Source organism: Podarcis tiliguerta (assembly GCF_965153285.1).
Source record: "Podarcis tiliguerta genome assembly, chromosome: 16".
NCBI lineage: Eukaryota > Metazoa > Chordata > Lepidosauria > Squamata > Lacertidae > Podarcis > Podarcis tiliguerta.
Window position 1 is genome coordinate 4842551 of NC_139549.1, and position 10250 is coordinate 4852800.

Below are 10250 nucleotides of genomic sequence, written 5' to 3' on the forward strand. Positions count from 1 at the left end.
GGAGCGGTAACTATTTATCTACTTGCACTTTGATGTGCTTTCGAATTGCTAGGTTGGCAGGAGCTGGGACCGAGCAACGGGAGCTCACCCCATCGCAGGGATTCAAACCGCCGACCTTCTGATTGGCAAGCCCAAGGCTCAGTGGTTTAACCCACAGCGCCACCCACGTCCCTACCATCAATAAAACATCAGTCATTAAAAGCTTCCCTAAACAGGGCTGCCTTCAGATGCCGTCTAAAAGTCTGGTAGTTGTTCTTCTCTTTGACATCTGGTGGGAGGGCGTTCCACAGGGCAGGTGCCACCACCGAGAAGGCCCTCTGCCTAGTTCCCTTGGCTTCTCGCAGCGAGGGACCCACCAGAAGGCCAGTGGCACTGGACCTCAGTGCCCAGGTAGAACAATGGGGCTGGAGACGCTCCTTCAGGTATACTGGACCGAGGCCTTTTAGGGCTTTCAAGGTCAACACCAACACTTTGAATTGTGCTCGGAAATGTACTGGGAGCCAATGTAGGTCTTTCAAGACCGGTGTTATGCGGTCTCGGTGGCTGCTCCCAGTCACCAGTCTAGCTGCCGCATTCTGGATTAGTTGTAAAAAACACCAGTGCCACCTATCCTGATCAATTTAGATTTCACACAAATCCAAAAGCAGGTTCTGTGGCACAAAAGGCAGTGCTTAATAATAATAATAATAATAATAATAATAATTCTCTAGAAATCTCACCAAGATCTGGAGGTATCTGGTTTGGAGGGATTGAATTAAACTTAGCCAACTATACAAGATGTCACATGCTATGAAGTCCTTTATTTTGTGATTGTCTAGGAAAGAATTGTCACATTGTTACATCGGTCATGTTACGTTGGTCACATTTCATTTGCCAGAAAACCTATTTTCCGCAGTTTTCAAATAAACATTACCACTGATTTGGCACTTGGCAATGAAACGTTAGTATAGTGCAACAAACAGAAGAAAAATTGATTCATACTTTCAGAGGAAAAGCTTGCCCACGTTACAGATAAGTTCTTGAGGTTGCAAAGCTGTTACATTGGCTACATATTTTTGAAAAAACACAATAAAAAGAAAACCTTTAAACAACCTCGGGCATAACAATGGATTGTTTTTACAGGGAAGGATCAAGGCAGTTAAGAAACAACTTCATGTTAATTGGAGTTACAAAATACTAGTCAAATCACACGGAGTATATAGGCAAAGAAGCTGCAAATGTTACGTTGGTCACTACAGAATCGCCCATCAATTCTTGAAATCGTAATTTGGGAAGCGGGAGTTCTGGTCAAAACAGTTTTCCATGGTGGGACCTTTCATTTGGCAGCACTTATACTGTTCCATCTTTACTGCGCTTTGCTGTTCGCACATCTTGTTCAGGAGGGATGACCACTGGACCAGGAGGGAGACAGATGAGATAGTCAATAAGATGGCTAAGTAGGGTTTCTTAATCTGGGCCCAAACTCAGAGGTTTTTTTTAATATGTGTCCGAATGTCTGTTTTGCAAAATGTGTGTGGATTTGCACACAAAACAGCAACAGATTGAGAAGAGGGCAGCTTTGGGTCGTCTGCAGAGCACACTCTCGTCCCGAAGTAACCAACGATCACATTTGGCATTCGAGACGAGGCTGTTCTTTTGCCTCTGTACAGTGGTACCTCAGTTCTCGAACATCTCTGTTGACGAACGTTTCGGAAAACCCGGAAGCAAAGGCTTCTGTTTTCAAACGTGCCTTGGAAGTCAAACGGCTTCCGCCGTGTGTTTTTCAGTTTTCTCCGTTGAATTTGCAGTCTGCCCTTTCTTTGCGCCTCGGTTTTCAAATGTTTCGGAACCTGAAGGGTCTTCCGGAATGGATTACGTTCGAGAACCGAGGTACCACTGTACAACTGAATCCTAATTGCCTTCCCAATCACTTCCCATCACTTTGCCCGGACACTGAGGTCCAGCGCCGAGGGCCTTCTGGCGGTTCCCTCACTGCGAGAAGCCAAGTTACAGGGAACCCGGCAGAGGGCCTTCTTGGTGGTGGCGCCCGCCCTGTGGAACGCCCTCTCATCAGATGTCAAGGAAATAAACAACTATCAGACTTTTAGAAGACATCTGAGGGCAGCCCTGTTTAGGGAAGTTTTTAATGACTGATGTTTTATTGTATTTTTAATCTTTGTTAGAAGCCGCCCAGAGTGGCTGGGGAAACCCAGCTAGATGAGCAGGGTATAAATAAATTATTATTATTATTATTATTATTATTATTATTATTTGGGAAATGAAGGGTGGGGAACATCTGTACCTCCCCAAATGTTGATGGACTCCAGCTCTCAGCTGCCCCAGCCAGTATGGTCAAGGCAACATCTGGAGGGCCACAGATGTTCCGAACCCTGATAAGATTAACAAATTTGGGGTGAGAACAGTTGGGCCTCGGAGACAGGGATTGTGTCTTTTTTTAAAAAAAGGATTCCCTCAGAATGCTTGATAGGGCATATTCAACACCAACAAAATCCAAGCACACAAGGAAGGTTTTTAGACCCCCCCCTTCCAAAGAAAGGAAGGAAGGAAAGTGAGGGAGGGCGGGAGGGAGGGAAGAAGGGAGGAAGGAAGGAAGGAAGGAAGGAAGGAAGGAAGGAAGGAAGGAAGGAAAGGGAGGGAGGGAGGGAGGGAGGGAGGAAGGAAGGAAGGAAGGAAGGAAGGGAGGGAGGGAAGGAAGGAAGGGAGGGAGGGAGGGAGGGAGGGAAGGAAGGAAGGGAGGGAGGGAGGAAGGAAGGAAGGAAAGGGAGGGAAGAAGGGAGGAAGGGAGGAAGGAAGGAAGGAAGGAAGGAAGGAAGGAAGGAAGGGGAGGGAGGGAGGGAGGGAGGAAGGGAAGGAGGGAGGGAAGGGAAGGGAAGGAAGGAAAGGGAGGGAGGGAAGGAGGGAGGGAGGGAAGAAGGGAGGAAGGAAGGAAAGGGAGGGAAGAAGGGAGGAAGGAAGGAAGGAAGGAAGGAAGGAAGGAAGGAAGGAAGGAAGGGGAGGGAGGGAGGAAGGGAGGGAGGGAAGGGAAGGAAGGGAGGGGAGGGAGGGAAGGAGGGAGGGAGGGAAGAGGGGAGGAAGGATGAAAAGGGAAGAAGGAAGGAAGGAAAGAAAGGGAGGGAGGGAAGGGAAGGGAAGGGAAGGAAGGAAGGAAGGAAGGAAGGAAGGAAGGAAGGAAGGAAGGAAGGAAGGAGAGGGAGGGAAGAGGGAAGGAAGGATGAAAAGGGAGGGAGGGGGAGGGAAGGAAGGAAAGGGAGGGAAGAAGGGAGGAAGGGAGGAAGGGAGGAAGGAAGGAAGGAAGGAAGGAAGGAAGGAAGGAAGGAAAGGGAGGGAGGGAGGGAGGAAGGAAGGAAGGAAGGAAGGAAGGAAGGAAGGAAGGAAGGAAGGAAGGGAGGGAAGGAAGGAAGGGAGGGAGGGAGGGAGGGAGGGAAGGAAGGAAGGGAGGGAGGGAGGAAGGAAGGAAGGAAGGAAGGAAGGAAGGGGAGGGAGGGAGGGAGGGAGGAAGGGAAGGAGGGAGGGAAGGGAAGGGAAGGAAGGAAAGGGAGGGAGGGAAGGAGGGAGGGAGGGAAGAAGGGAGGAAGGAAGGAAGGAAGGAAAGAAAGGGAGGGAGGGAAGGAAGGAAGGAAGGGAGGGAGGGAGGGAGGGAGGGAGGGAGGAAGGAAGGAAAGGGAGGGAAGAAGGGAGGAAGGGAGGAAGGAAGGAAGGAAGGAAGGAAGGAAGGAAGGGGAGGGAGGGAGGAAGGGAGGGAAGGGAAGGAAGGAAAGGGAGGGAGGGAAGGAGGGAGGGAGGGAAGAGGGGAGGAAGGATGAAAAGGGAAGAAGGAAGGAAGGAAAGAAAGGGAGGGAGGGAGGGAAGGGAAGGGAAAGGAAGGAAGGAAGGAAGGAAGGAAGGAAGGAAGGAAGGAAGGAAGGAAGGAGAGGGAGGGAAGAGGGAAGGAAGGATGAAAAGGGAGGGAGGGGGAGGGAAGGAAGGAAAGGGAAGGAAGGAGGGAAGGAAGGGAGGAAGGAAGGGAGGGAGGGAGGGAGGGAAGGGAAGGGAAGGGAAGGGAAGGGAGGGAAGGGAAGGGAGGGAGGGAGGGAGGGAGGGAGGGAGGAAGGAAGGTGAGGGAGAGAGGGAGGGAAGAGGGAAGGAAGGATGAAAAGGGAGGGAGGGGGAGGGAAGGAAGGAAGGAAGGAAGGAAGGAAGGAAGGAAGGAAGGAAGGAAAAAGTTGGAAAGATTACAAGTCTTTCAAAGGATATGTAAGAGCAGCCACCCCCTTACCCTGGAATGAGGCTAAGAGCAGCGCCCCCCTGACCCTACAAGGCCCCCATATTAAAGCAGTTGCCATATTTGTCAGGCCAAGGAGGACAATGAGAAGCACTCACGGCTTTCTGGGAGCAAGGGAGCTTCTCCTTTTCAGACTGCCGGCAGCACTTGCCCAGAGCGTCTCCCAGATCCACGAGGACATTAGTCTTACTATAGACGTTTGAGTAATCGGAGCCTTTCAGGCCCTGCGACAGCTTCTTACTCCCATCCTTGCAGATGTTCCCGATATTCTTGGCGCTGGGGCGGGCAGGTGGGAATTTTTCTGGCCCTCCTTCAACTGTTACTAATAATAATAATAATAATAATAAATTTTATTTATACCCAGCGGCTAACAACAGTAAAAATTACAGTAAAAACATAATAGGGGAAAAACAAAAAAAACCCAATTTAAATTACAGGTTAAAATGCAATTTAAAATGCAACCTCATTTTAAAAGTAGCCCATGGGGAAGATGAGAGAGAGAGAAGGATGGAAATCAAACTACGCTCATCCCAATAGAAGGAAGAGGACACTGCCAAAGATGACGAAGGAGATTGGCAAAACAAACTAATGAACTATACTGGACACACAAGACAATTTCCTCCCCCCCCATTTTTTTTTTTTTAAAAAAAGGGAGAAATGTTCAGGCATAATCATTAAGCTTTGTGCATTGATTTCTACATTAGTCGACCTTTTAAAAGCTCACTTGTAATAATATATATAAGGTTTTAAAATTGGATAGTTAAGAGTGATTCTGCAGGCGTGTATAAATAAGTAAAAGAATATTTAAAAATTGTACCAGGAGGGGGAGTTGGAGGGAAGTCAATTAAGATGTATGATTTTGATTGTGATGTTCTTTGGGGTTTTTTGTTTTTTATCATAAAATTAATAAATTGTATCAAAATACAAGAAAGAAAGAAAGAAAGAAAGAAAGAAAGAAAGAAAGAAAGACGCAATCTTTCTCTCGCCCTCTTTATCTCTCTATTATTATTCATTACAGTGGTACCTCAGGTTAAGTACTTAATTCGTTCCAGAGGTCCGTTCTTAACCTGAAGCACCACTTTAGCTAGTGGGGCCTCCTGCTGCTGCCGCACCGCTGGAGCACGATTTCTGTTCTCATCCTGAAGCAAAGTTCTTAATCCGAGGTAATATTTCTGGGTTCTGAGTCTGTAACCTGAAGCATATGTAACCCGAGGTACCACTGTATTCCATTTGTTCACCGCTGCCTACCAAAGTCTCAAAGCGACATACAAAACAATAAAATACGTAGTAATACCAATTCATATCAAATACATTGATTTGTTAGTATGTGATTTTCTTTTGTTGCACGACCTAAGATTTCTAAATGCCTGTTTTCCTAAGAAACTAGCCCGATCCCCCAACACGGATAGTAGTTAGAACAGAGACCCTCTAACCTCGTCCAGGAATCTGTATCGGCCGCTGGCGCATATCAACTGTAGGGAGAATCAGAAAAAAAAGAAAATGATACATTAAAATTTGGTGTTTTGTCTTGTTTTTAAAAAATTATTATTATTATTATTAATCTCCCTCCCTTCTCCCTCCAAGGAACCTAGGTCAGCAAACAGAAACACAAAGCTAAAATAGTGTAAAACAGTTAGATCATTCTAAAAAAAACCCCAACAAAACTTATTACATTTGAAAGCATCTAAAAGCAGCTCCAGTTAAAATATTCTAAAAGCCTTTAAAGCCGAAAAAGTGGCTCCATCTAATGACTGTGGCATTGCCAGGTCTCGATGTTGTGCACAGGGGCTGTAGCCTGCTTTGCATGCAGAACACCTGCTTTGCATGCAGAAGGTCCCGAGTTCAGATCCTGGCATCTCCAAGCGGGGCTTGGAGAGACTTCCTGCCTGAACACTCAGACAGACACCCCCCCCCGGTCAGGGGACCACTGGTCTGGCACAGCAAAGGCATCTTCCGGTGTTCCTATTTGAAGCGGCCCTTTCCTCAGAACCATGAGGACTAGAGACTTACTTTATTTTAAAAGGGGAGTGCCACGGCTCAGCGGCAGAACACCTGCTTTGCACGAAGGAGCTTCCCAGTTTGACCCCTGGCACCGTACAACCGTACCAAAAAAGCTTCCTTGACGACTTCCTTAATACCTGAGTTAAGGGATGCGGTGGCCTCTACCCGGATTGGGGTGGGATGGGGCTTAGCTAGAAAGGGAGATTTTGTTCAGGGCGGGTTCTACCGTTAGGCAGAGCGACATGGCTGCTCCCAGCGGCAGGTGGACTGGCGCAGGGAGGTGTTGGGGGGCTGCCCTGCCCTCCATCTTGCCCAGTGGAGGATGTGAGGGGGGGGGTCTTACGCCAGGCATAGCGAATGATCCTAGTAGACATAGATTCATAGAGCTGGAAGGGACCAGTAAGTCTCATTGAGTCCGGCATCTACTCTACAAATGTGACAGTCCCTAAAAAATTATGGGACCTTTTTGTGTGAGTTTTGTACGGATGTAGAAACGGCCACGTCAAACAGCCCATAAATTGGTTAAATAAATATGAAGAAACCTGAGAAAAGGCAACTCCCAACAGTTACAGGCCCACAGGGATGCGGGTGGCGCTGTGGTGTAATCTTGGGCTTGCCAATCAGAAGGTCAGTGGTTTGAATCCCCATGACGGGGTGAGCGCCCGCTGCTCTGTCCCAGCTCCTGCCAACCTAGCAGTTTGAAAGCACACCGGTGCGAGTAGATAAACAGGTACCGCTGCAGCGGGAAGGTAAACGGTGTTTCCGTGCAGTCTAGTGTCCCATTGTGCCAGAAGCGGTTTAGTCATGCTGGGCACATGACCCAGAAAGCTGTCTGTGGACAAAGGTCAGCTCCCTCAGCCTGAAAGCGAGATGAGCGCCCCAACCCCATAGTTGCCTTTGACTGGACTTAACTGTCCAGGGGGCCTTCCCCTTTTTACCTTACAAGCCCCACATGTCAAACCCTTTCCACAAAAAAGGCTCTCCAGTGCCAAAGCTCAAGTGGATACTGTCCCACCACCCAGACTCAGAGACCTCAGTGGACGAAGGCATTGCAGCCTCCCTATATTTCATGCTCTCTGTCTCCTCCGCTTTTTATCTCAGACACCACCACCTTTTGCTAAGTCCCAGGTTTCTTCCTTCACTTCTCTCTCTCAAATTTTCTTTTCTTGTGTGGTAGGCAGCATAAGACAAGTCTCTCTCTCTCTCTCTTTGAGGCAGGGTGGGAGAGGGCAGGCTCATTTGATTTAATTTGATTTACTTTTAAAGACATTTTAAATTTGGGTTTTATACACACACACACAGGGATGCGGGTGGCACTGTGGTCTAAACCACTGAGCCTAGGGCTTGCCGATCAGAAAGTCGGCGGTTTGAATCCCTGCGACGGGGTGAGCTCCCGTTGCTCGGTCCCTGCTCCTGCCAACCTAGCAGTTCGAAAGCACATCAAAGTGCAGGTAGATAAATGGTGGGAAGGTAAACGGCATTTCCGTGCGCTGCTCTGGTTCTCCAGAAGCGGCTTAGTCATGCTGGCCACATGACCCGGAAGCTGTACGCCGGCTCCCTCGGCCAGTAAAGCGAGATGAGCGCCGCAAACCCCAGAGTCATCTGCGACTGGACCTAATGGTCAGGGGTCCCTTTACCTTTACCTACCTACACACACATACAGAGAGAGAGAGGGGGGGGGGAAGTGACTGTGGGCACGGTCACTGACGCAGTGGTGGCTGGTCAACTTCAGACATGTTTGGAGGAAAAGGAATATCTGGACCCCCTTTCGATCCGGCCTCAGGTCTTATTTGATACCCAAAGAGCCTTGATGCACTGCCTGGCGACCCCTGAATAACGTCTGGCCTGCCATGATGCTCAGGGAAACCAACACTGTGTCATCATCTTCCAAGAAGCCTGCCTTGCAAGGGGCCATTCTGAAACCCACCCACACTGTGCCAGCTTGCAGATCTCGCTCGGCAAGCTCTCTCCTTACCCCGCAGAACATCCTGTACACGTTTGCCCTAGTCTGGAACAAAGAAAGGGAGTGGGAAGCAAAGCAAGCGAAATCTCAGCTTGTAGTTAGTGATGGATTCTCTTGTAGGTCTACCTGAGCCTGGAACTGATTGCCCCAGGATGAACCAAGAGACCAGGAGAAGGACCTGTATCTTCATAGCCATATTGAAGTCGGACGGAATTGGCTTCTCTCTCCTGGTTTGTGGTTCTGGCTTCAGACAGTTCCTCTCTGCTCCTTCTTCTACCTTCTCTCTGCTATAGGTGCTGCTGGTTTTATAAGCTGCTGGGGGATGGGGGTGGTGGAGAATGATAAACTGTTGCTGAGTGTACCCAAAATACCATTCTGTTTAAAGGTCTGTGTTGGCTTTAGGGGTTTTATATATATATACTTTAAAACATTTTGTTCTTTTATCCTTCTACGTGGCAGCTGATCTCCCTTGAGATTAGAAGCCATAGAGACTCACATAAAGACTAGGAAGTGCAAGAGAAAAGTTTATAAATCTCCCCCTTTGGCCAAAAGAAAAAGTCCTATGGGGTAACTATGAAGAGAAAATGTTTTGAATGGGGGGGGGGGAGTCAGGATCTCTATTTGGAAATAGATTACTCTGCCTACCCAAAATGCTTTGTCACTTGAGGCAGAAAATCCAAATAGTGGGTACGCTATTGAACCTTGAACAGGCAATAACATATAATTCAATTTTAGCATTAACACTGGGACGCGGGTGGCGCTGTGGGTAAAACCTCAGCGCCTAGGTCTTGCCGATCGTATGGTCGGTGGTTCGAATCCCCACGGCGGGGTGAGATCCCGTCTTTCGGTACCAGCTCCTGCCCACCTAGCAGTTCGAAAGCACCCGCAAGTGCAAGTAGATAAATAGGTACCACTTTATAGCGGGAAGGTAAACGGCGTTTCCGTGTGCTGCACTGGTGCTGGCTCGCCAGAGCAGCATCGTCACACTGGCCACGTGACCCGGAAGTGTCTGCGGACAGCGCTGGCTCCCGGCCTCTAGAGTGAGATGAGCTCACAACCCTAGAGTTGGACACGACTGGCCCGTACTGGCAGGGGTACCTTTACCTTTTAATGCATTAACATTGGTGCATTAAACTGCCACCCAACCCCCCACAAAAATTGAGCGCCCTTCACACCTAGCTAATCTAAATTGGGTTTTAGTTTATTTGCACACACACTTCCACCACATGTGAAGTGTTGTACAAGTGTCCCTCCTCTCACTTATGTGGGAGTTACATTCCGGGCCCCAAAATCACATAAGTGTTGAGTAGCCTCTCTAAAAAGCCTCTAAACACCTGTTTTTCCCCCTTGCTACCCAGCTGTTTCTCCACAGAACTCGTCTCTTCAACTGGAGTTGTTCGACGGGGAGGCTGAGCAACTGAAACCAAAACGCAGCCCCTCTCCACCCCCACCGATGTCCTTTTCAGGCTCCATGGAGGGTCTCCTTTGCATGTTATGTAAGACTTTGTTACAGACAGACTGGGCTGTTGTGCCATTTGTGTTCTGGCAGAGTTCTGGGTGTCCCTGATGTTCCAGATTAAGCGCCCGCTTCCGCATGACTTTTGCCAAATGCGTTGGCACTCAAAACCCATTTTGTGGCTGTTCTTGCCATTTTGATCAGAGGCTGCTTTCTTCCCTATACCAAAAACAATGGCAAAATTAATTGCTGTGGATAGCTTTCTTTATGTGTCTGTGTAACGTAGGTCTTTTTCATTCAATGGCATGTCCTGTCTCTTTGCGTGATTTAGAAGGAGGAGGAGGAACAGCCAACACTTTTGTTCCCCTTCTATTTTTCATTGCCACATATGCGTTTTGAGAGGATTTCAGAACTAGTACCAAGAGCGCATTGCAGTAATCTGACCTCAAGGTCACTTAACGCATGTCTATCCCTGACCAGGAACAGAGCTGGTAGACCATTCCGACTTTTTTCCAGTGAAATTTCCCCAAATATATAAGTAAAATAAAGAAGTCAGATAAAGGAAATGA

At 48.3% G+C, this 10250-nt stretch overlaps 1 protein-coding gene across 1 annotated transcript; it reads right to left on the reverse strand.

The window, feature by feature from the left end:
• Positions 1-780: 780 nt before the first annotated feature.
• Positions 781-8927, reverse strand: LOC310666193 (extracellular matrix protein 1-like). The gene is made up of 4 exons (XM_083416869.1): positions 8352-8927; positions 5695-5733; positions 4360-4583; positions 781-1391 (listed from the first exon to the last, which is right to left on the reverse strand). Exons 1-4 carry the CDS (start codon positions 8419-8421, stop codon positions 1248-1250), a joined length of 477 nt encoding a protein of 158 aa, XP_083272995.1. The 5' UTR covers positions 8422-8927; the 3' UTR covers positions 781-1247.
• Positions 8928-10250: the final 1323 nt, after the last annotated feature.